General features: G+C 33.1%; 1 protein-coding gene across 3 annotated transcripts; it reads left to right on the top strand.

Annotated features, from left to right (window-relative positions):
• LOC124362193 (facilitated trehalose transporter Tret1-2 homolog) lies at positions 1–20,175 on the top strand. 3 transcript variants are annotated; one of them, XM_046816482.1, is made up of 8 exons: positions 1–245; positions 10,187–10,322; positions 10,634–10,959; positions 11,050–11,391; positions 12,008–12,325; positions 15,813–16,017; positions 19,319–19,424; positions 20,045–20,175. In XM_046816482.1, exons 1-7 carry the CDS (start codon positions 210–212, stop codon positions 19,411–19,413), a joined length of 1,458 nt encoding a protein of 485 aa, XP_046672438.1. In that variant the 5' UTR covers positions 1–209; the 3' UTR covers positions 19,414–19,424; positions 20,045–20,175. The 3 variants fall into 3 exon arrangements, with proteins under 3 accessions (XP_046672438.1, XP_046672439.1, XP_046672440.1); XM_046816483.1 differs by lacking the exon at positions 20,045–20,175 and having other exon boundaries at positions 19,315–20,023; XM_046816484.1 differs by lacking the exon at positions 19,319–19,424 and having other exon boundaries at positions 2–245.
• The last annotated feature ends 7,041 nt before the right edge of the window (positions 20,176–27,216 follow it).

The following is a 27,216-nucleotide window of genomic DNA, read 5'->3' as shown; positions in this document are numbered from 1 at the left end:
TATGTCATTGGATAAATTCCTCCTATTAGCCTCATCGAGGCAATCCCTTGTTGAAGGTTGTCATCGTTAGAAGGCCATGTTAAGTTGGGCTGTATAGTGCTTTTCAAAGTTGTTTACCATTTTCTTCTTGCAACAAGTTTACTGTTATAATATAAAATAATTGAAGTGATTCATTAATTTCTGCTACAGTTTGTTTACTTGCTAAGAAAATGCTCGACTCCAACTTAAAATCCGCCGTTATTCAGGTAATAATCACAATCAAACTGCACCACCCATCATTTAGGTTCATGGTGTGTTACAATACAAAAAATATGAAAAATCCACTTGTTCTACCATTTCGTTATGCTTTAATCACAATAAAATAATGTGTTTTTGTCCAAGGGAAACCTCTATTGCCGTCTTCTTTTATGACTTATAAGAAGTTATCCCACTAATATTATAAATGCGAAAGTTTGAATGTTTGGATATTTGGTGTTTAGAGGTTTGCCCTCGAATCACGCTGAAACTGCTATACGGATTATGCTGAAATTTGGAACAGGTATAGCTTTTGGTCTGAATTAACATTTACAGTGCTTTTTACCACCTATAACACATTCATTTCACCAAATAAAGTCGAATTCAAATTGAAAAATTAGTTTGTTTACATTCGAATGTTATGATAAGAACGAAACGTATTTTAACAGCTGTTGACAGCTATAGTTCTACAAACTTTCTAAAACATCTGTTTACATTTGAATTTTATCAATAATAAGTAAACAGTGCTTGATCGGTAGTGTAATGCAGTGATAGTAAATCAAACATTAGTATATAAATTTTACTCCAGATTCCGCCAGTGACGAATTAAAATCATCTTATGCATTAAATACTGTTATAAAACTAACCTTAATGAACAAAGTTATGAATGTTTTCACATCAGTTACTTTAAACTGCTGGGCTTCCTTGACATTATGATATTACATTTTAACAATGGCTTACGGAAAAACAGAGAAATGAATACTAACATACCTTAACTATTCATTCTTTCCCTGGCTACAGTCCAAAAAACAAGTGTAACGTAAAACTTTAATAACGATTATTTTGGAATGTTGCATAACCTTAATAAGGATTTCCCTCTCATACCGGAAGTACATAAGAAGTAGGTAGGACCCCCTAGGTCGTAATAGACTTTTCAGTCCTAGCAAACTCATCTATGTCAACACGATTTTGAACAAAGTAGATTTCCGAGAACTAGATAATCGAACTATATAAAATTTGATCGAGGCAATATGGCAAGCTAAACTGTGACATAGTAGGTAAGTGAATTTAAATGGTCTTAAGTAGGCACTATTTATTTAACCGAAGTAGGCATCTCGGTCCTACGTAAGTATATATATATATATATATATATATATATATATATATATATATATATATATATATATATATATATATATATATACAGGGTGATTCGGTTAGTGTTACCGGCACTTTCTGAGCTGATTGTACTATAAAAAATAAAGAAAAAAGTTCATATAAACATGGGTCCGGAAATGCTTCCTTACTGGGTTATGGCCAATTGAAGATTTCACCAAAAATTGTGTGCAGGAGGTCAAATGATGATTTGCCGCGTGTTTATGAAGAGATATTTATAGGCGAATGCAACTTTTTCTAACGGATGTTTAGATGAGAAATTGAATAAAGTTCATCTCATAGCTGTATCTCATTTAGTTTTTTTGTTATACTACAAAAAACAGAAATAAAATAATTTTGAAAACACTTTTTTAAGGTTTAACGGACAATTATTTTGTTAAATAGGCATTGAAGACCCACATTTTTACAAAGAAACTTGCAGAAAATTTAATTCTGAATAAAATTATGTGCCACACGGCTATTAACAGCTAAGTATTAGTTTCTGGAATTTAATTTTACAACAAACATTCTACCAAGCAAGAAATTCCAAAGCAAAGGAAAACCGCATTTTAATGACATAGAGTAGCCTACACATAAGATTTATTAGGATGCAATTTAAATTAAGTTTTAAATAAATTATTGTTTTTCATCTAAAGCTTATAATACTACGTACCACTTTCATAACAGGTGTTCAAAAATCAGTCCTTGTACTTCAATACACTTAGCAGCTCGCTTTCTGATTGATCGAGTTATCCTCCGCAACGCTGCACGATTGGTTTTGATTTGTGCGGCGGCATCTTCAATTCGATTTATTAACTCTTCACGTGTATTTACTTTTTCCTGGTACACCAGGTTCTTCATCCAACCCCATATACAGAAATCTAATGGAGTTAGATCTGGTGATCTTGGTGGCCAAGTGTGTGGTCCACCGCGACCAATCCATCGCCCGGGTAACTGCTCGTTTAAGTGCATTGTTACATTATGGGAAAAGTGGGCAGGGGCACCATCATGTTGATAAATAATATTGCACCTTGCTGCTAATGGAACATCTTCTAATAATAGTTGTAGTTGTTCTGTAAGGAATTCTAGGTACATGCGGGAATTTAGATGTCCTCGGAGAATGAATGGTCCTATTAATCGATCATGAATGAGTCCACACCATACATTTACACTAAATCTGTGTTGAAAGTTGCGCACGATTGTACTATGTGGATTTCCCTCTGCCCAAGTGTGTTCATTGTGAAGGTTGTTGACGCCATCTCGGGTAAATTGAGCTTCATCAGTGAATAAAATGGTTCTATGATGTTGACGGTTTCTAATTAACCAGTTGCAAAATTCCAATCGAAGAGGAGGATCTGTTGGTTGAATACTTTGAACTTGTTGTTTATGGTAAGGGAACATGCTATTTTTGCGCAAAGTTCTCCATACTTCAGACTGAGACACTGCGAATCGCCTAGAAAGACGCCGTGTACTGACACCAGGACTGCGTTCAGTAGCCATGATTGTAGCCTCTTCCATATCTACATTATTCTGGGCAGGGCGATCCCGATAATTATTAATACTAGGAAGTTTACCTGTTACTCTTAGGGTACGAAATGATCCACTGATCGTTTTTGGGTTTGGAACTCTGCGATTAGGAAATCGTCTTCGGTATTCTGCAGTAGCAGCGGTTGCATTTCCGTCACACACGCCTAAGACAAATACCATGTCGGCATATTCTTCCGTTGTAAATAACAAAGGCATTGCAATTGTGATAGTAAGTTACTTTAAAATACACTTCACTAACAAACGAGTAGTAAATTAATTGTATTAAATTGCACTCATTAAACTAGTACAGAATTGGTAACAAATAATTTGGATTCCTCAATAAATTGCAGTGTATTGTTGAACAGCTCATTTGTGATACCAACTTATAAAAACATAATTTACCTTCTGTAAAGCTAACGTGACAAAGATATGTAGGTACATGATGTAACCATTTGGATAGTCCTAAAAAGTAATAGTATTATTGTTTTTTAGTTGAGTTACGATCTATTAAAATCGTATTTACAATTGTATGCTAATCAATTATTTGTGTAGGTACCTTATATCATTACATTACGGTGTTTATTTACTAAATACGTATTTCTTGCTTGGTAGAATGAACTCTGGCACTATTTACCACGAACTTAAATAATATCTACCTGATGTATGCCTACTTACGTTTTAAAATTTTTATAGGACTCCCATCATACTACATCATAATTGCTTTTACTAAGTAATATACTTTGGTTCTAAGATTGCGTGCGAAGCCACGGGTAACAGCTAGTATATATATATATATATATATATATATATATATATATATATAAAGTGGCTTGTAAGCTAGAATAAAGGAAGAAAATCCTAAAGCATTGTTTGCCCTTTCTCGGCTCATTCATTGAATCTTTTGGGTACATATCCTGCAAGTTACTGTCCGGAAGAATGTACCTTCTTTGTCCTAATTCAGAAGATGATTTACCAATTTTTTGTTACAACTACTAAGAGGTGGGAATCTCTACTTTGCTTCACTCGAGATAAAAGTAAAACACTCAAGGGTTTGTCAGGGACAATGTGGAGTGCTCGTGAAAGTCCATGTAAAGCTCTATGTGATTCGGAGTTTAGATAGACATATATGACGAGGACACTAATGAGAAACCTCTAGTTAGGAGTGAAGCAACGAAACTCCTGAAATGTTTGAATTAGCTTATACATATAGAAACTATATTAAACTTCAAATACGTTTTTACTCTTATTTTGGTAATGGAATTATGGGAGATGTCGGATTTTAAAAATATGATTATTATGCAACCAAACGACTTTTTCTAAAGTCTACTATCAACTTTAAAAAATATTTGAATTATGAGAAACTTTGAGATTAATTTCTGTATAATTAATAAAAATATCGAAAAGAACTATCCAAAATTTGGATGCGCAATAATCATATCGTTAATGATACATTAAAGATATTACATTCTACCAGCTTCTTCTTGATATACTTACTTTATGAACCAACACTCCAAAAATTATGAAATTTTATTTTTGTGAGGCATTTCGTGTTCAATAAATTCATCACCAGACCCCCAAAACTGAAATAAAAGTAAAGGAATAATACAAACAATTTAGACTTAAATAAAAACACTTCATTAAAAATACAAAGAGATAACATTTTAAAGACTAGGAAGTATGTCTACTATATATGTAAAGATCCATATTTAATTAGATTAATGGTAGTAACGGTGAATTTTGGAAAGGTCCAGGGTCATTATTTACTAAATCATTTTGTTTCTTCTGGAAAAAAATCGTTTCGTAAGCATCGAGAAATTTTTTATTTCTTTTAATAAGTTTTCTTATGAAAAGCAGTGCCCGTATGAAGTGCATGTTTTGCCATGGCCGATATTTCCTCTTGTTGATATTTCATACATGCTTTTGTTCATTGACTGTTTTTTATCTTCCTTTTCGTTTGGCCAATATATTTTAAATTACAGTGGTATCACAATTAATTTTATAGATTCCAGATTTTTCATCATCATCTATTTTATTCTTTGTATTTCCTAATAACATTTTAGTTGGATTTTGGAATTTGAGGATACATTATTTTTATTCTAATTCATATAGCATGTCCCAAAATGTGTTTCAATTTCCAGACAAATATTACACACAGTGTTATGGTACTGCCATGCCAAGTCCCCTTTCATGTTTTATCGCAAACATGTTTATCAGTAAACTTGAAACTCATGGAAACAATGGATTATTTTCCTAGATTTTGGAAGCGATAAGTAGATAATATTTTTGCTGTTTTTGACAAGAAACAAAAGCTTCAAGATTTTATTAATATTCTCTAAACTCATTTTAACCTTCTATAAAATTCACTTGTGAAATAGAGCATAACAATCAAATCCCATTTCTAGACTTATTAATTACAAAAAATACAACTAGCCATTTTGAAATATATACAGAAAATTAACACAAAACGACAGATTTATCCCATTTGATTCATTTCATCCCCCTCAATAAAAAAACAAAAATTCCTCGATGCTTACGAAACGATTTTCTTTTCCAGAAGAAACAAAATGATTTAGTAAATAATTACCTATTATCTTTATTATTATCTGTATTATTATTATCTTTAGTATTATCTTTAATGTATCGTTAACGATATGATTATTGAGCATCCAAATTCTTTATAATTTGTTTGATATTTTTATTAATTATACAGAAATTAATCTCATTTGTCATAATTAAAATAATGTTTTAAGTTGATAGTAGACTTTAGAAAAAATCGTTTAGTTGCATATTAATCATATTTTTTAAATCAGACATCTCTCATGATTCCATCACAAAAAATAAGAGTGAAATAGTATTTGAAGTTTAATATAGTTTATATGGGTTAACATTCAAGGTTGTTTTACAATAGCCGGCTCTTCTATCATTATGGTATTAATAACCAGTTCCTTGAAGTAGAAAACAATTATTGTAGTTATTTCAATTTAAATATGTCTACTATGAAGTGTGTTCCAGTAGGCTATACTTATTATTTCTTTACGTCTAAATTGTTTTAATACACGTACAAATATGAATCGTTGTCGTGAATTTCTGTTCCATTGAAAATTATTAATTTAAAAGGCACAAACATTCATTACAATTACATTTTTGATTCCAAATTAATAAATTTAGAATCAGTTCAAAAAAATCAAAACTTTATATTTCTTAAAACTGGGTTTTAGTAAAATTATTTGTGTTAACTAAATATTTTGTCGCTGGCTAAAGTTCCTAAAGTTGACAAAGGTGAAAGCCTACACACTGATTTAATATTTTTTAGTGAAACGTTTTCTCATTTTAAATAAGAATCACATAACTTTCACTGGTAAATAAACAATTATTTAAGTCCATTTTCAAACATTTGTAATTTTTTGTTGCGTAATACTTTATTACGCAACAAAAAAGAGTTAATTTTAAATGTTAAATTTGCATTCTGGAAAGTTGATTAGATTATACAACCACACCTCAAGCTCATTATTGCGAGCCATACGGTGTGACTACGATAAAAACGATAACAGAAATGAACCTGACTACTGAACTCCTTAAGGCACGTTGAAACCTATCAAATTAACGTAATTTCTAAACTATACAATATTAAATAACAATATTAAAGTTAAATTTATCTAAAAGTATAAATAACATCCAGGTTTAGTCAATCAGCAAAATATCATGCATCTAAAATTTGTTAGTTTTTGTGAACATTTTATTAAAATAAATTAAAATGGTTCTTCTATAACCTCAGACATACCAGAAGTTCATCACCAAATAATTGAAAGCTAATTATTTTATTTTTATAGGTAGGTCAAATATAAAACATGTTTTGGTAAGCGTCTAATTTTGTATACTTGTTACAAAGTTTTGGTTGAAACAATACCGAAGAAATGTAACAGTTACAGCGAATAAATTTAATCACTTTTAAGAATTATAATGTTTTTAAATGGTAAAACCAGAAATCTAGATGTTTTGTACTTTTATTTTATTTTTGTTAGTACTACCACTATCAGTATTCAGCAATAACACAAGTCACTAATACACGACTAGCGCCAATAACGAAAGCGATGAGAAAGACTATTACAAATTAGCCGTTCTAAGAGACGGCTGGTAGGCAGGCGTTCATGGCTGTTGCTCGCTGTCTCTCTCGCCCAAAGCAAGGGAAGTGAGATTTCTATTATGTTTGTCAAGCACGGGTCGCAGACGGACTCGTCATTACGAAGCATGAGTCTTGTATTTTACTATATATAAGCTCTTAAAGTTATAGTATCAAAACAAATTAAAACAAAACTGAACTATGTTACACTAGTCGACTACAAGTATACTTTCAGTTTAGCGCAAGTTAAAACATACCTTGAATATTTTTATCAATAGAGGGGGTTCAAATCCCCCAAACCCCACCCCCTGAATACTCCTATGGTGGACTCAATGTCTGACATAATAATTCACACTGACAAATGTCATTTTTTACTTTTCTTGTTTTCGCATTCCTGTTGAACGATTTTTTTTCTCTTGTTTTTTACCAAATATGGGGCACAAATTTGAGGAATTGACCAGATCTGTAATGTGTGAGTTAATTTTAAACTCCACTGATTTAACCAACTGTAGAGGGCGGCAGTATAATAATGCAAGCAATATGTCATTTTATATATATAGAAGAAAAAGACTTCACATAAATTGTTTAAAGAAGCCTCTGAGCATTTATACAGTATAATACTATTAACTATAATACTATAACTATAATACAGTAACTTGCAGAATATGTACCCAAAAGATTCAATGAATGATTCAATATATATATATATATATATATATATATATATATATATATATATATATATATATATATATATATATATATAAAGTAGCTTGCAAGCTAGAATAAAGGAAGAAAATCCTAAAGCATTGTTTGCCCTTTCTCGGCTCATTCATTGAATCTTTTGGGTACATATCCTGCAAGTTACTGTCCGGAAGAATGTACCTTCTTTATCCTAATCCAGAAGATGATTTAAAGATTTTTGTTGCAACTACTAAGAGGTGGGAATCTCTATTTTGCGTCACTCAAGGGTTTGTCAAGGACAATGTTGAGTGCTCGTGAAAGTCCATGCAAAGCTCTATGTGATTCGGAGTTTAGATAGACATATAAAGAGAATACTAATGAGAAACCTCTAGTTAGGAGTGAAGCAACGGAACTCCTGAAATGCTTGAATTAGCTTGGAAACAACGATGATGGTGAAACTTTGGACTGACTTAATGGACAGATTTGACAAGCTAGTCAAACAGTGGACGTATCCCTAGCGAGTAGTTAGATTGTATGGCTCTTTCGTCATTTTCGTTGACTCTCTTGGAGGCATTTTTCATTTTTATGAAGAAAGGGCCCAGAAACGATATGATATCTAGTACGAGACGTATTACAAACGTCAGGAAAAAAAGGAAAAGAAGACGAAATAAATGAAAACAAAGGCATCCTTACTACAGGCTATGATAAGTTTAGAGTAGAAACATATTATGTTGTTCTTGACGAACTCAAGTAAGCTTTACTGAATCTCAAAAACGCTTATGATGTTGTTGCAGATAAGTTCTCAGTTTTCAACAATCTATCGTTGTCCTCACCTGAAACTATTACTGATGGTGCTGAAAAACTTAATTTTTGTATGAAAATTATCTACAAAAGTAATTTTTAAACGAGTGCAAACACTTCTCTGGCCTTCTATATAGCTGCAGTGTTAAGGACAACACCTCATCGATGATAAAGCTCATAAGAGAACAAAATTTCAATTGACATTTTATAGATATAGACATAGATCTTCGTTTGTGTATGGCTGTTTTAAACTGCTCAGCAGAATGTTCATTTTCTGTCCTAAAAACATAAAATCTTATTTTAGATCCACAATGAATTAAGATGAACAAAACTTGTTCACTCCTCTATACATAGAGGCTGAATTTTTGAAAAGTGATCAAATAACAGTTAAAGGCTTAATGAATATATGAATTACATCCTATTGTTTATTTTAGTACATCTATTTGAGACTGTTGTTATTTTTAATTAAATTTATTGATCAGTTAGTTAATTAACACTGCTTATTTATATATTACAAGCAACTTAACCTTTAATAATGTATGAATATCTTTGACATAATTACAATATTTGGTCATATAAAACCGTAAGTTAAATCATTTCTCAGAGATTGATCAGTGATGTAAGTAGGTCTTGGCTTTGTGAGGGATAGATCTTACTGAAGAGTACGCCCACACCAAGGAGGGGAGGAGGGTATATGAAATAACTATTTAATTCAAAATAAAACATTTAAATGCTATATTTTAAACAAGCTGGCAAGAACGCAGTCAGGGAAAAATTTGGGGGGTCCAGACAACTGATATTTTTCCGTAGTGGACAGAGAGTAAGACCTCGTTTCTTTCCTTAAAAAGTTCTTGGCCCGTTTCTTTGTTGAGAACGATCTTTAAGCAGTACATATATCAGTAATACTGAACTGAATTATTTAAATAATAAAAATTGTTTACTAAAAAAGTAATTGAAAATTTGGGGGGATCCCCATGGACTTATCGCTGGCTACGCCCTTGCAAGCTGGATTACTTTAATGTGCATGTTCAATTTTTAATTTTAGGGCTTTTGGGAGAAGTTGTACTCCCTCCCTTAGTTACGACACTGCTTGGTTTGGATTAGTTCACAGTTTCAGTCCCTGGATTGCATATCGCAATGTGGAAATAAAATTCTAGTTTTATGACTATGACTATTTTAGAAACCACGTTTCACAGAATGGGAAAGATCCAGAAGCCCACCTGGCTGTATGATGCTTGCCACATACATGCTCATTTGCAAATATTTCAGAGTGGTCAGAAAAATTCTTGTGCCTCTAATTGAGAAAAAATATTGTGTATGTGGTGCTATGGACTATGAAAAAGAAGAATCCGGTTTCAGCAAATGTGTATGTGATTATTTGTAGGAAAAGTAAAAAATGTATCAGAATTACTTGACATGACTTCCAAATCGGAATCTGCCCAATGTGGTGCAGTCAACCAGGTTTGTATCTGGAACTAAAGCTCAAAACTTTGCTACCTGGCATATTACAAAGTCAGATAAACTAATCTTGTCAATATCCATCTGAAAGAATAGGCATTCAATTACTTTGGTTCTCAAATGATTTTCCTATTTGGACTATTATATTTGACTTAAAGTGCCATAAACATGAATCAGATATGGTTTAAATGTATCGGTTGTGTGCAGGTGGCAGTTTGCACGCTGGCGAATTGGGGTATGGTGACCTCTGGTATAATTCAAGGGTTTCCCTCTGCGTTGATGCCTCCTCTCCTGGGCTCAGGACCAGGCCTTCACACCTCCGTTCATCACTCCTCCTGGATAGGTAAATCATTATCTGCTCTTTTTTTATACAAATTCAGGGCATATCCTCGCTCAGAGCAAAAAAATATCCAAGACTATGTTTATTGTATATATTCCTTAATACCTTATATAATTACAATTACATATACAATTATAAAACCTTATAAAACATAATTAACCTTAATACCTCATATTTAAGTAACTTGAGTTGTTCTGAAAACCACATGTAAGTGAGAAACACTTGCAATAAAGGCATTTTTATTTGTTTATTGGAAACATTCAATGTGTGAAATTGAGATGAAGAAATACACCTTTTTGAGTATTTTGTTACAGTTGGGGTGACCTATCTATCAGCGTCAGTGATGTGTTTACCAGGAGGATATCTGACTGACTGGATCGGACGCCGCTGGGGCCTGCTGCTGTTGAATCTCTCCTTTGCTGTAGGCTGGCTTCTGATCGCACTGTTCCCTCTCTCTCTAACCGCCCTGTATATCGGCCGTGGTATATCAGGCATGGGTCTCGGACTGGCTACTTCTGTTGGAGCCACCTATACAGCTGAGATAGCCTCGGACTCTCTGCGTAGTGTGCTTGTCATGTTCACTCCTGTCATGTTGTCCTTCGGGCTAATCCTAGTCTACCTTTGGGCATTTCTCTACCAGGTATTTCATCATTTCACATAACCGAGGAATGCAAATAAAAATATTGAATAGTGATCTAAGATCCAAGTACATAAATAAATTTTTTCTCAGAACTCGTGGACAGAATTGTCATATTTCGCATTCGGCCTCTCCATGATCCCAGTTTCGCTGGGTATGCTGCTGCCAGAGAGTCCGCTGTGGCTGCTGAACAGAGGTCGTGCTGAAGAAGCGCTGCAGGCTCTGCAGAGGTTACGAGGAACCTCAACCCCCGAGCAGATCAGAAAGGAGCTTGACAACTTCAGCAGCATTGTAAAGGACAAGAAACAAACAGTTTCCTGGTTCTCAACCCTCAACCATCTAAAGCAACCTCAGGCCTTCAAGCCACTCCTCATAATGAATGTCTACTACTTCCTCATTCACTGCTCTGGAGTGTCAATTGTTGTAGTGTTTGCTGTAAGTATACAGAAATAGTGGCATAGCTGTGACACGTTCGAAGGTCAATTCCTACCAAGTACATAAGTTTATCTGTACTCAATTAATTCTTTTGAATTATGTTTAGAATGAGCTTTTAAATTATATTTAATAGTCGTTTTAAAAATTAAATAGATGTTTAGGGTTATAAACTTATTCATGAGTTTTATACTATGATGTTCTATATAGCCACAATGAAGATGTCTTATATCGTATAATTTATTGTATTTAAAAATTATGATATGGACTTCAAACTACTACACTAAAAAATATATATGCAACACACATCATAATTTACATTGGTTAGTTATTTTTCAATGGTAGGAACACTAGGCTAATAAAATAAAACATTTTTTTTATCTACATCAACCACAGCAAAATTTACAATGACTCTAAAAACGAATTTCAAAAAAACTTTAACCTTTCACCCTTACTTATTGAAAACTTGTTTATTTAAATTAATAATATTTATCAGCTTGCTGAGTTACAATAATCTGTAAAGCACTCAGCTTGATAATTATTATAAAACATTTAGCAGGAAAATATTCAGTGATGTACGCTACTTTTAACGATTGGTCTAACTTTCAAATCTTTGCAGGTTGATTTTGCCCGAGATGCCGGTATAAGAGCAGTGGCATATCATGTAGCTCTGGCTATTTCGTTAACGCGGATATTCGCCACTTTTCTGACTATTTGGGCCTGCAATACATATGGGAGGAGAAAACCAGCTATTGTATCTGGAGTTATAATGTCAGTTTCCCTTGCCATTCTCTCTCTGTCCATCTCAAAATTCCTTATATTGACTCCCTGGCTTGTTAGCATCCTCTTGGTGGTCTACATGCTCTCCAGCTCTCTTGGTTTCTCCACATTGCCTATGTCTATGATGGGAGAACTGTTTCCGACAGATGTGCGAGGGGTGAGTTTCACTAATACTTCATCAGTTTGTATAAGAATGACAGAGATTTGGAACAGAAATATACATACAGTTGTGTGTACTTTCCACAGTTTATTCAAATTATTGTTTTGAATTTGCACTCTGTGGAGGTTCTAAGAGCAGGTTGTATTAAAATGATTTTGATCTTATTCCTTAAAAACCATTTTAAATCTTAAATGGTTTTTGTGAAATGCCTAATTTAAAGTTAGTATTACTATAACTAGGCCCATACTCAGACCGGTTTTTTCGGACAACTTTACTGGGGCCCGGACCCTCAGGAAGCCCAGACCAGGCTCCGCCACACATCTATCTGATGGGGCTGTGTTTACACATGAGATAGCTCAATCTAATAACTTTAACTTACTACTGAATCTTACTATTATTAACAAACAATGAGGGGGGGGGGGTGAAGCAGTGTGATAGGGGTGTGGTGGTGGTACATGAGGGGACCCGGCCAAATATCGTTTCTGGGGCCCGCCGAAACTGAGTATGGCCCTGACTATAACTGTTTTTTGTGGTTTTGTGTAGTGTGTAGTGTAGACAAAAAAACTAACGCAGGTCAGAACTGTTCAGAACTCAGCAACTCACTCACTACTGTGACAACTGATGACGTCAGGACTAAGATACTCTGTACCAGGTACTCGTCTGTCCTGAGAGTACAAGTTACCACAAACCGAAAGAACCCAGAACAGGTTTCTGTTTCACGTTCTTTACACGTTTAACACCGTTCCTGGTACAAAGTACTCGGACTCATTAATTTATCCGTAACAGTGTATTCATTGTATGATTCTAAATTAGTAAAAGTACATTTTGTGCTAGGTTACTGAAAGTACTGGGTACAGTTAGAAGTCCATGAAACAGTTTGAACTAACCTTATTTTCATAATTATTACTGTATAACGGTAAAATTCTAATATTTAGCATTTTGAACAAAACTTATTCATTATACATACAGTGTCTTGTATTTTGTAAATTAAAATAGTTATCAAGTTAGAGTTAATATATTTGATTACGATGTTTTTATTAGAAAATAGACTACTAGGCGATCGATTATTTAAAACTAAAATGCTCTGGCAGGTGGGAGCAGGTACGCCTTAGATGCCCCCCTAGATACAGACACCTTGTTCAATTAAATTCAAAATGCCTCTTATTATGAAACATTTCTCGAATACATCTGTTTTACAGAACAACTCTTGTCATTTACTTATAAAAGTAACTTATAATACCGTAAAATGTTATACCTAAGATAGTCAACAATTTTATAAAAACACAACACAAATGTAAATTCTATATAAATTGATATAAATCTTCTTAAAGCCTTAACTTAAAAGTTAACCTTGTACACCTCAATTACTAATAAATGGTACTAAATACCTAATACAAACTTCCTCCCATTCCTTATAAAATATCACAAGATATTCTTACAAAGTATTTTGTCATTTCTGCTATTGGCAAGTAAATAAAGTTTGTTCTTATACAACACTCACTCTCACTACCTTTTGTTTGTATTATGCAACTTCCTCTATTCGACCTCAAGGTGATAATGGGAGGACACAAATCTAGTAACTTAGTATTATCATTAACAGCTACCCAATTAAAAGTGTATTGTATATTCATCAGCATCCTTTTATGTTGTTGTTGGTGAGCCAAGGGTACAACAAGGGTATATTTAATATCTTACTAATGTCCAGAACTAAATCTAAACATCTTTTAACTGACCTCTTTATTCATTTTTTCATAAGGAGCAACCATTGACACAGTTTCTGGAATTTTGGTCAAGTATGTCACTTGGAAAGTATTTTCTGTCATTCTGCCACCTGCAAAAGATTTGTATGAGATAGTTCACGTTTCACACCGAAACTAAAATTAGATCGTTTTTATTCATTCTTGCAACCACAGGTACCACAGACGTTTTCGATCACTACAGCTGATAAAAATTTATTCTATGGTACCTCAGATTTAACTAGCCATATAATATATGTCTTTGTTGGTTTATTTAGTTGTCACAGGGTTTAAATATATCTTCCAATATTTTTACATTTACTACCTGATCAATGATCTCCGACTCTTGAGCAGCAATTCCCACAGTGATTCTGCCAAAAGTTGTTGCAAGTATGAATTTTAACTGTATTTTCTGAAAGTTCCCAAATAATTTTGATGGGTTCTACCACGCCAGCACCATAATGAATATGAGGTATACAAGGAGACGTTGTCTTAACGCTTAGTCTTTCACGGCTGGTATCATAACTATCATCTAAGGTTTCTGGTTTACACCACATCAAATATTGCTTACATAATTAATATATATTTAAAAATTAGCTTTAGCAGAATAGTTAAAAAACAATGCATGCAATAGAATTCAAGAAAACTAGAGTGCTTGCAAAAATTCCATGCTATTATCCCCGGATAATTCAAAAAAACCTTGGATATAATGAGAAGGACGATAACTTCAACAGTAAAAATAGCATAAGATTATAGAAAATCTGGCAGTTTGTGATAAAGGAGCTATATTGATCACTGATTGGTTAAATTGATCAGTGATTAGAAGAGCTTTCCCCAGTTACAATAAAGCTAGAGTATTCTATTGCATTGGTCTGAAAATCTTTATATGAAGCCTTAAGGTAATATCAGGGAGAAATTGTTTAAGAAATTAAAAGAGCACTCATGTTAGTGGAGGGACAGACAAAATACTATTCTCCTTATTGCATGTCACCAATACACAACACTAAATTCTCACCTCTCAAGACAAAACACAAATCTTAAAGAACTGAATTGAGAGTTGATTATTCTTATAATCAAAATTAAGTTTTGAAAAAAGTTTAAAATACAGTGATTCCATTATTATTTTTCTTATTATTTTTTCCTTTTCATTTTTATGCCCCTCCTTCTTTGTCCACTTTCTGCCACCATGAGCACTTGCACCGTACGCATCTGTCAGTCTAACTGGCCCTGACAGTACAAATAATGAAAACTTACACAATCTATTAATAATGAAAAAACTAAAAATTGATCTCAAATGTCTAGCAAAATGAATCAGTAAAATCAGCTACATAAGGTTAATATTACATTTTTTAAAGTATTGTAATATTTACTTAACACGAAAATTCTTAGGTCAAGCAGAAAAGAATTGTTAGCTTTGTTTAGTGTTATTTTGAGGTCTGACTAATTTAGTTTTTTAGGCTATGCTTATTGTAATTAAGTTAATATTTTTGTTCTATTGTTTTTATTTATATTATTGATTTTAGCCAGGTATTTTCATACTTTGAATTATTATGTGTCAATATATACTACGATACAGCTCTCTGTTTGTGATTGTGTTCACGTTATTGTTATAATTTGTCCAGTATCAAATGGTGAATAAAGGAATATTTGCATGTGAGTATAATTATTACTCAGTTCTTTCTTGTTAGAGGCAAAGATTTGTTGGGTATGAAAATTGATTAAAAGTAATGATGTTCCTTTTCCGGTAGTTGGCGAGTGGTCTGACAGCTAGTATGATCTTCCTGGGATCATTCTCCTCAGTGAAACTCTACCCAATCATGGTCGTGACTTTCGGATCGTTTCCTGTCTTCATGTTTTTTACCATATCTGGACTGTTTGGAACAATCTTTATTTACCTTTTCCTACCCGAAACCAATGGGAAAACATTGGAGGAAATCAAAGAGTATTTTATAGGTAAATACAATAAACTAATTACATGAATTCTAGATAAGAAAAGTTGATAAATATAATTGAGTAGTATTCTTAGCTTATAACATTAATAACTATGTTTCACATCAAATTGGTAGCCAATACTATATATATATATATATATATATATATATATATATATATATATATATATACATAGGCATAGTGTGGACCATTCATTTGGGGGGAGGGGGTGGCATAGATACAAAAATCTATTAACTACTTCTACTTAATGCCCTTAAATGTATGTATACAATTAAGTTTTTATTTTGAACATTTCATCAACTAGGTCGAAGGGAAACCCTATTATTATTTCCCTTCTCAATATTTTTATGCATAAACTTGGTGTTAGGATTTTTTCCATTGCAGTTGCATGATAAAAATATATACTGATGTGAGCATTATTTTTTTTATTTTTATGAGTTTTGATTGGTTGAAAGAAAGTTATTTATTCTTAATATAGTTTGAAAATACACTGTTTGTATTAATTTTAAGAGTTTATTATTTAGTATCTAAAAATGATAATTATCTTCAAAAATCATTCTGTTTTGTTTTCAGTTAAAGTCAGGATATTGTATTTTCTGCAAGTTCACACTATTAATATATTGACGGGAATCAAAAGAATAATCTCCTAAATAGCTGTAAATAAGTCACACAAAACAACGTTTTAAAGTTTGTTTTGTACATGGTTAGTTACAACAATTTACAAGGAGATAGTTAAAAATATTTATTATAAGCTGAACAATTTGTGTAAGTAACATAAGGTTAAAGTTATATTTAATGGAGTATAAGCCTTCTTTCAGTTAGATTTGAAAATCTATCAACTAATACAATTAGCATAAATTCTTCTTGCATATACTTTGCTCTCATTTCTTGTTCAACAGTAATCAGGGCGAGTCCACTTAAGCGATCTTCCATCATGCGTTTGCAGATACGTTTTCAATCTTCATAGCATAGAGTATGATCTTTCGGGGCTTGCTGTTGTGATGGGCCAAGAAAGTGATTTCTATAAGTTTCCAAACATCTGGTGCACTTTCATGAAGGTCATTCTAAATTTTAAAATCAGCTAATTCTTGGAAAGTTGTTCTTAAAGTTTTGTTGTCGGTTTTCACCAAATTATTCTTTGCATAACAGTGAAAGAACTTGAGCTGTGTAGAGAAACTTGCAGACAAGTTATAGAATTTCTGGATGTTCAGAGCAACTTCGTTGTCAATTTTATTCCATTCTAATAGTAATTATGCAATATTATTGATTTTACTATAGTAATTCTGAAAAATACGAGATTGCAGGTTTACGATTACTGTGTCAAGACCAGCAAAGTAAATGGTGATCTTGAACATTTCATCAGGTGATTGATACAATGAATGCCTCTGAGCAGTCAGCAGTCACCACCATCAAGTTCGCAAGGGAGTGAGGTTTTTCAACAGACGAACTTTTAATGCCATATGTGTTGTTCTGCTCTTCTGCTTCAATGAACCCCCAACTAAATCCATCGTCATTTCTATCCAGTTTTAAACAGTCAATGACTGATTTAACTTTTGCAAAACCCGTAGAAATAGGATACATTAGAATATATTTATTTTTCAAAAGTATTTACAATCCATAAAAACTAAAATAATGTGATACCAACTTATCTAAAACAGATAAAAATAACATTAATTTACAGTTAGTCTTAAAGTTAATACTGCAATCAAACTATACAATATCACAAATTATCATAATTAAAAACATACAAAATTATATACAAGTTTAAATACAATACACTCAGTCTAGTATATATACTTATAAGTATCCAATATATATTTACTTTAAAAAAAACATAGGGCCTCAAAGGCAAAGCCTGTGTAGAGGTTCCTTCTCCAATATTAAACATTTTGCACAAGAAAGAATTTTTTATCCAAGCATATAAAACCCCACTAATTAAAATGCAATTGTGGCAATACCACTTCCAGAGATTCGAAAATATCCAATAAAACTGGAAAATATCCAGAGATTCGCTCTGCAGCTCTTTGGAAAATACATAGGTTGGGCTCAGTACATTGTACAACGGTTTGAGACTGAAAACAAATTTAAAGGTGCTGATTTCTTTGGCTAGACCATCTGCTTCTACTGCAATTTTACTATTTTTTTTATCATTGGAATAACTTCCAAAGTTTCATGCACTTTCAGGAATTGATCAAAAGTAACATTAATGGCTTTGTGCCGAACAGTCCATCTAGTTAGAGAAAAGTTCATCAGTCTTTTCATTTTTGTCTGTGTCCTTTGCTTACAAATTGATTCAAAAATATAAAATCTGTTGGCTGATACATTAATTATATTTGTATAGGTTATTTACAGTGGATAAGCAATTCCGAAGCTGTCTTATTTCTTCACAAAACCTCATAATAGCCAGATCAAGCAAATGGGCATGGCAATGAGTGTACAAAGCTGTAGGCTCTTCTTGTTGAAACTTAGCAGCTACACCTTCACAATTTCTGCTCATACTACTATGCCCTTATATGCTTGGCAAGGAATTTGCTTATGACTATGCCCAACTGCTGCAGGTACGTTTTAATAGTATGAGGCATATTTTCACCAGTAGTATCTGCAACATCAACAAAGCCCAAAAATCTTTTTTTATTTCAATTTTCCCTTCTACTTTAACCATCTACCAAATACAAATGCTTTGTTGTTCACAGGATGAAATGTCTATGGTTTCATTGCAAATTATTGAGTAGGCTAAAGCCTCACTGACTTTTTGCACGATTTCATGAAGCATTTAATTTTGAATGCATTCTATTATCTCATTTTGCACCTGAGCACTTACTGTATGTATGAGTGAACTGTTCATTTCATAAAAGTTTGAATTTCTTCATCTGTGTGTTTTGATCTTAGTTCAAGCAGTTCTAAAGAGTTGCGATTGAATTTGTAATATATATATTAAAATGATTGATGAATCATTGCAGCCTTGAACATATTAAGCTTTTAATACTAACAAGTTTTGGTGCTAAACCCATGATCATAGTGGTACCATATATATAATAATCTGAAAGATTTTAACATTACTATATCGGTTTGTGTGAAAATGAAATAAAGACAGTATTGTTGTTACTCACATATTTTAAACATAACCTAAATAAACATGTAATTCCTAACCTACATAATTTAATACTTGCCAGTTTAAATATGTTTCAAGACACCAGCCACCAATGTAATTGTTATATAAACCTATATACAGTAAATATATAGTATATATGACTGAATGGTATTTCAGTTAATTATCAGGGATTGGGTTATTTTAAGACAGGAAGTACCAAAGAGGTGGCTAGAATGAGGAATCTGTTTCAACAAGAGGAAGAGCAAAGTCTTTTGCAAGATCCAGAGTCTGACAATCCCGCATGACTGGATAGTTGGTGAGTTTTGTATTCCTCCTAAAATGTTATGGAGAGCAAAACAAAGTCTTTTGCATGATCCAGAGTCTGACAATCCTGCATGACTGGATAGTTGGTGATTTTTGTATTCATCCTTACCCATCCAGAAAATCTTTTTTTAGTTTTTACCGGTTTTTAATGTCTCAAATCTAATTGTTAAAAATTAGATTTCCTGTTAGTAATGGTTTATAATTTATATAGTTTCATATGGGAAACCTATATTGAATATAAGTTATAAACAATTGACGTTAACAAATAAACATATTTTTATCATTTTTTTTATTATTGGGATACTGTTCTAAGTTTCTGAAATGAAACCTTTATGGATTCAAGTTCCTATTTATAAAGCAGTTGTAAAATTTAGCCCCATATTAAAGGCAGAGCTTCATATTCCTTCTTAAGCTCATTAATTTACCAGTAAGCCAATCACTTTATTATCAATGTTATTTTTCACTGTCTAACATTTAGTTAGTGTTATACTAACAGACCTGTCTTCTAGTAACTGCAACTTAATAAAAACCTTTTTAGCAGCCTTTGAAAAAACTAAATATATAGAATAGTATTCTATAAATAGAAATTTGTTGTTTCATTTTTGTTTACAGGTATCAAAGCCTAGCTGTGAGCATTGTTTGAAGATTTATTGTGATGGTGAATTAAATGGAAGACTGAGACCCTTGCTTCTTTTCTTCTTATTTTATAATGTACTTTGGAATAAAATACTCTACTTTAGACATCTCAGGCTTTGAGTTCTTTCCCTATGATAGTTTTTAGGAATGTTATTCATACATGTATTACACAACAATAACTCCCAGTTTGACATAACAAATTGATATCCATAAATCTCACCAATTATTTACTTTGCTATATAAGAAAATGTATAACTTCCATTATTGTATCTGAAGTGTTCTAGATTGTGTATATACTCCTTGGTTTTTAGATACTGTAAAAGATTTATCTTAGACTATTAATATATTGTAATAGGATCAGCAATTATTTTCAATTAATATATTCAATTCAATTATCTTGCCATTTGATTATCTTTCGTGAGGTATCTAATATCCGTAGTTAATGAAAAAGCTGTTTTTCTGGTGTGATTATAAATGAAGTCTTTGATAATTAACTTCAAAGTTAACTAACTGTCTGCACTATGATGTTGCTGTAACAGTTTTTTTTTTTTTTTTTTTTACTTAGGACAAGAAGATGAGAAAACCACTCATTGAATTTAGTTTTAAAAAACCTTTGTGTTGCTTCAGGGGGATTAGGACATTTAGGAGAGATGAGATTGCTGGTAGGGCAGCTTCCTTTTAAGATCCCATGAGGACTACTATCTCAGTCCTGTCACCCTGGAAGAAGGGAAGGGTCTGTTCCAGCCTCTTCCATCAATAGTAGGCAGGGGAGTCCGGGGGAGACAACACTCCCTTAAAGGATTAAAATACTTTTAACTTTAATCCAAAGATGTTGTGTGTTGTTATTGTTACCAAACACTAAAAATTGGATACAAACTAATTAAATCGACTTCCTGAATGTTCTACTGATAATTTATGGTATGATGTTTTACTAATTGAGACCATTGAAATGGTATGCACATTGACTATTCTTACATTTAAGATTTTCCACCGACTTCTTACGGGCCATCCTCCTGAGGTGGGTAAGGGCTACTGGTTGCATCAAAAAGTTTAATTTTATGCCCTATGTCACTGTACAAGGTTTTTTGTTGGTAGGTTTATGAGTACAGAAAATATTAGACCGTTTCAAGACTTTTCAACACCCCTGTATATATGAGATCAAAGATATGAGAAAAATATATGAGATCGTTTGACTGTTTAGTAAAATTCTGACATTCATCTATTATAAATCCTTTAAAAAATTTGAAAAAACATAGTTGTTACTGTAGAATCTTGGAGAATTGGAAAAAAAGGTTTACTGTACTATCACTAGTATAAACGAATACAACATTTTCCACTATAATTTTTTATTTTGTGCAAGGCCTTTCGGAATCAAAGATCCCATCATCAGTGGAATCTTTGATTCCGAAAGGCCTTGCACAAAATAAAAAATTATATTGGAAAATGTTGTATTCGTTTATACTAGTGATAGTACTATAAATAGTTGTTACTGTTGGATATATTGTTACTAAATTATACATACTAGAATAGAAGATATATAACATTATTCTATATCAGAGCTCCAACAAATTACATTGTTAAGACCTTTGTAATTAGAGGCACCTATTACCACCTCCATCAATAACTGTAAAGTATGTCCAGACATGTTTAAAAAATAACATGAGTATATACTACTAACTTCATGTGTTCGATTTCAGATTTTTTAAATGATTGAGTCTACCTTTTATAGTTAGTTCCAGTTGTACTTATAACTTCTAAACTATTATCATATGTAAATAATTATATAAATAAATTTCACAATATTCCGAACTATATATTGAACTACAGCTTATATGCAATATACATGACTATCGTGTTGAAAACTACTCAATTGTTACATAGAATTCCACAATTATATAGAAATGTTTGATAAAATCAAAGCAATCATTTGTAAGCCCAAAATAATAATGGGGGTGTTTCAGATTTCAGACTAGGCGACTTTGCAAACCTAAAATTATTGATTTACTAGACATTATACAAGACTAATATTCACTGAATAAGATCTGTGTTGTTGATGTCGTGTCCCTACTGTGTAACAGCCAGAAGTGAACATGTTTGTTTCTGACCACACTCCAAGCTAGGACACGCTAATGTCTCACCTTGGTGTTGTGTTGGTCACACTGCCGACTGAATTATGTCACCCAGATTGAGGGTGGAAATCTAGGCATCTTGAAGCTCTGAAGTTCACTAACTAGATATCAACATCTACATTTAAACTTAATATCTATAGACGTAAATAAAATTTAATATTCAGCATGTACAAATGTATAAATCTCTTTAATAGATGACACATTTTTAATTGTGTGTGTGTGTGTGTTTTTGTTTTTTTTTTTTTGCAGTCTGTAATAAAATCATTTCCTTTTATTTTAACTTCAATGTGTTTATGCTTCAGACACTTCATATTTGTGGTATGATATTTTTAATTGTATATGCAGCTTATACATATATAGTTCTTCAACCATAGAGTATAAAATAAAACGTTCCTGGTTAAACAATACAAACTTCTACAAATGATTTGGTAGTTCAATCATAGGTAAATGCAGGACGTCAGTAGTGGTGGTGCAATTCAGATGAATTGATTCTTTTAATGAGTGTTATATTATGTAGACCTACTAGCCAGTTTGTATAATAAATGTAAACACCTTTGGTTTTTAGAGTTTTTATTTTTGGCACCTGTCATAATGAAAGCAATGAAATCTGTTAGCATTATTGGAGTTCATTTTAATTTTTAATTTTAAATCACTATGTATATATATATATATATATATATATATATATATATATATATATATATATATATATATATATATATACAAGTATATTCATACAATTTCAAAAACTGTACTGTATTGAATCCAACCTCAGAACGGAATTATATAGTATTGGTTTATAAATATTGTATCTCGGGGCAAAATAATAAATTAAAATTTGGTCTTGGAAATATAATTAATTCTAACTAGAAATGTTCAAAAAACTTCATATAAGAATTACTCGCAACTTCGCTTAACTTCTGATCCTCTTAACAATGAATACTGGCTGATGTGTGATACATGACTAATTCCGTTTCAAAAATATCATAGGACCCTGTCGTATTGCATCATAAGTGCTTTCACTAAGAAAGCTGGGACTTCAACTTTGGAGTTCCTCGATAATGGTTCACAACAGTTCAAGTGTTACCAAAGTTGTGGGAGCTATTTAATCAAATACATGGAATGTTGCATAGAAATACAGATGAAGCTCCACAGCTTTGTATGTGCTAGTAGTCTATAAAAACAAAAATAGCAGCCCATATGACTGTGATATACTCTAGTTGACATAGCTCTAAACTAACAATATTAATACTATTAAAAATGCTAATTACTTTGTAGCATTGTTGAACATACATACATACATACATTGAGCATTATTATTTTATTGAATTGTAGTATTATAAATTAAATAAATGGTAAGATATAATGTTTAAAAATAATGTGTTTAAATATTTGTATTAGGTACTGTTGTATACAAAATGTTATATAACTAGTAAAAGTCACTAAAATAAAATATTAAAATTAACATTATGAATGAATTTCATTTAATGTTGCAAGAACTTTAAAACAGAAGAATCATACTTAGATAACAAATAATGAGAAACAATCATTCAAAAAAATTGCTTTGCAATAGTGCTGGCCTGGACGTCCAGTATTAAAATTGTATATGGAGTTTTTTATGTTTATAATAAAGAAGTACATGTAATATCTAGATCTTTGATGCAATACATGTATAATATACCATGATGCAAATGAGAAAATAGAAGAATAAATAACTAAACAAGCTCAGTATAGTCAAGAAATTTTAACACGTTATTTTTATGCATAGGGTAAAAGATAAAATATACATTAAGACTGATTATTCCAACATATCCTACATTATTTTATAGTGACTTGATGTGCTTACCTTTCTTGTTTAAACACAGACATGAAACTCAATTTAATAAACAAGAAATGAGAAGGTATCAAGTGACAAGAATCTCACAAAATATTTCATCTGCAGGCTTACAATTTTGCATGAAACTTCATTTCGACATATACAGGAATTAGTTTGATGATATTGCATGTCCAACCATGGGTTTTGGTTGAGTATCATTGAAGCCTAATACTCTGTAAGCTGACACAATTTTTTATTTGTTTGCTGGAGGATGTAAACAATTATTTGCTGTTTGATTGTCTGCCTTTCTATCTGTCAATGATAAAATGATCTAGGATGTTGAAATTTTGCATTGAACCAAGCGAAGCCTATTATGCGACACGTGGTGTGGTGCAATCCTACATTGTAGTTATATAAAAATATATTGTCCTTATGGTAAAATCCGAATAAGGTCAAACCTTTGCAACTTATCGTCCATTGGGAGAAAGCATGGCCGAGTTCTAGATCATTCTGCATGCGCTTCAATGGTGGATCGATTGAGGATGCAGATGATGAATGTGACAGGTCTCCACTACTCGCAGCGATCAGATAAGACAGGTACTAAGGGTCCTAAGATTATTGAAACGTTTATAAGTTCTTTATTTGTATATAACAAAAGATCTATAGCTAAATATTAGTTACATTGTTATATAACAATAAAATTAAGAATGCTTAACAAGATTTTGTAGTTTAAAAAATGGCACCTACTAAGCTGATATACAGACTCATCAGATTTTTTTAGAGCCAATTTTTTTTGTTTTTAGTCCTGATTTTACCAATAACCAGTGATGAGCTGCTGTAAAATATTCCACTTGTTTGGAGTTAATGGACTGATTGAATATCTAGGTAACCCTTTACATTGGGCTTCCCTTATTCCAAGAGTGCCACAAAATTTCAAAATAATAAACATATACATTCCCAAGGGACATTTTTCTAGTATATTTTTAAAAGACTAAATTATTTTTATCCATTAAGTTAACAATCAAACAGAAGTCCACCAATCTAAAAACAACAGTTGTAACTTTGTTTAAAGTTTGCTATTTAAGATGGAAGGTTTGAAAAGATAATAGGACATTTGCCATCGTTATATGTTACAAAAAAGTATAATGCTACGCTTCGAGGATTTAAATCTATCCTTTTCTTCAGGTGTAAAGAAACCCCAAGACATTAAAAAAAAAAAATGAGGCAATGGACTCCCACTCAAAATTAAAATAGTCAAATGACTGAAAATTAAGACCTGCTGTAAGTGTTGCAAGACTTTTGCATCACCTTTGTCAGTTCGGGCGTGACATGTGTGTGCTCTTGCTACTGTGCAGTGATATTGCTTGGGTTCGTTCTCTCCAGTCTAGACTTCATGCAGTTCTTTAGTTCAGGTGTGACTTGTGTGTGCTCTTGCTACTGTGCAGTCACATCGCTTGGGTTCGTTCTCTCCAGTCTAGACTTCATGCAGTTCTTTAGTTCAGGTGTGACTTGTGTGTGCTCTTGCTACTGTGCAGTCACATCGCTTGGGTTCGTTCTCTCCAGTCTGGACTTCATGCAGTTCTTTAGTTCAGGTGTGACTTGTGTGTGCTCTTGCTACTGTGCAGTCACATCGCTTGGGTTCATTCTCTCCAGTCTAGACTTCATGCAGTTCTTTAGTTCAGGTGTGACTTGTGTGTGCTCTTGCTACTGTGCAGTGATATCGCTTGGGTTCATTCTCTCCAGTCTGGACTTCATGCAGTTTGTCAGTTCAGGTGTGACGTGTGTGTACTCTTGCTACTGTGAAGTCACATCGCTTGGGTTCGTTCTCTCCAGTCTAGACTTCATGCAGTTTGTCAGTTCAGGTGTGACGTGTGTGTGCTCTTGCTACTGTGCAGGCACATCGCTTGGGTTCGTTCTCTCCAGTCTAGACTTCATGCAGTTTGTCAGTTCAGGTGTGACGTGTGTGTGCTCTTGCTACTGTGCAGTCACATCGCTTGGGTTCATTCTCTCCAGTCTAGACTTCATGCAGTTCTTTAGTTCAGGTGTGACTTGTGTGTGCTCTTGCTACTGTGCAGTCACATCGCTTGGGTTCATTCTCTCCAGTCTAGACTTCATGCAGTTCTTTAGTTCAGGTGTGACTTGTGTGTGCTCTTGCTACTGTGCAGTCACATCGCTTGGGTTCATTCTCTCCAGTCTAGACTTCATGCAGTTCTTTAGTTCAGGTGTGACTTGTGTGTGCTCTTGCTACTGTGCAGTCACATCGCTTGGGTTCATTCTCTCCAGTCTAGACTTCATGCAGTTCTTTAGTTCAGGTGTGACTTGTGTGTGCTCTTGCTACTGTGCAGTGATATCGCTTGGGTTCATTCTCTCCAGTCTGGACTTCATGCAGTTTGTCAGTTCAGGTGTGACGTGGGTGTGCTCTTGCTACTGTGCAGTCACATCGCTTGGGTTCGTTCTCTCCAGTCTAGACTTCATGCAGTTCTTTAGTTCAGGTTTGACTTGTGTGTGCTCTTGCTACTGTGCAGTGACATCGCTTGGGTTCATTTTGTCCAGTCTGGACCTCATGCAGTTCGTCAGTTCGGGTTTGATGTGTGTGTGCTCTTGTTATTGTACAGTGACATCGCTTGGATTCATTTTGTCCAGTCTGGACCTCATGCAGTTCGTCATTCAGGTGTGACGTGTGTGTGTTCTTGCTACTGTGCAGTGACATCGCTTGGGTTCATTTTGTCCAGTCTGGACCTCATGCAGTTCGTCAGTTCGGGTTTGATGTGTGTGTGCTCTTGCTACTGTGCAGTCACATCGCTTGGGTTCGTTCTCTCCAGTCTAGACTTCATGCAGTTCTTTAGTTCAGGTTCGCCGTGTGTGTGCTCTTGCTACTGTGCAGTCACATCGCTTAAGTTCATTCTGTCCAGTTTGGACTTCATGCAGTTCGTCATCCAGGAATCACTTAATTATATTAACTTTGTGTTGCAGTCCATTTTCACATTTTTCAGAGCTACGTTATAAGAAATATTTTTAACTTTTTATAATACACCACCTTATTCTAATTTGTATTACTTGGTTAGTGTAAACTTTGATATTATTTTACAACCATGTTTTATTAACAGATTGCAGTCATGATACTTTACACCACAAGTTATGAACAACAATTACACAGGAATTTGTTTTACCTGATAATACTCGTTATGATCTGGCCTACTTGT

Source organism: Homalodisca vitripennis, chromosome 5, assembly GCF_021130785.1.
Source record: "Homalodisca vitripennis isolate AUS2020 chromosome 5, UT_GWSS_2.1, whole genome shotgun sequence".
NCBI lineage: Eukaryota > Metazoa > Arthropoda > Insecta > Hemiptera > Cicadellidae > Homalodisca > Homalodisca vitripennis.
The sequence above is the reverse complement of the archived record's forward strand: the minus strand, read 5'-3'. Positions and strand labels throughout refer to the sequence as shown.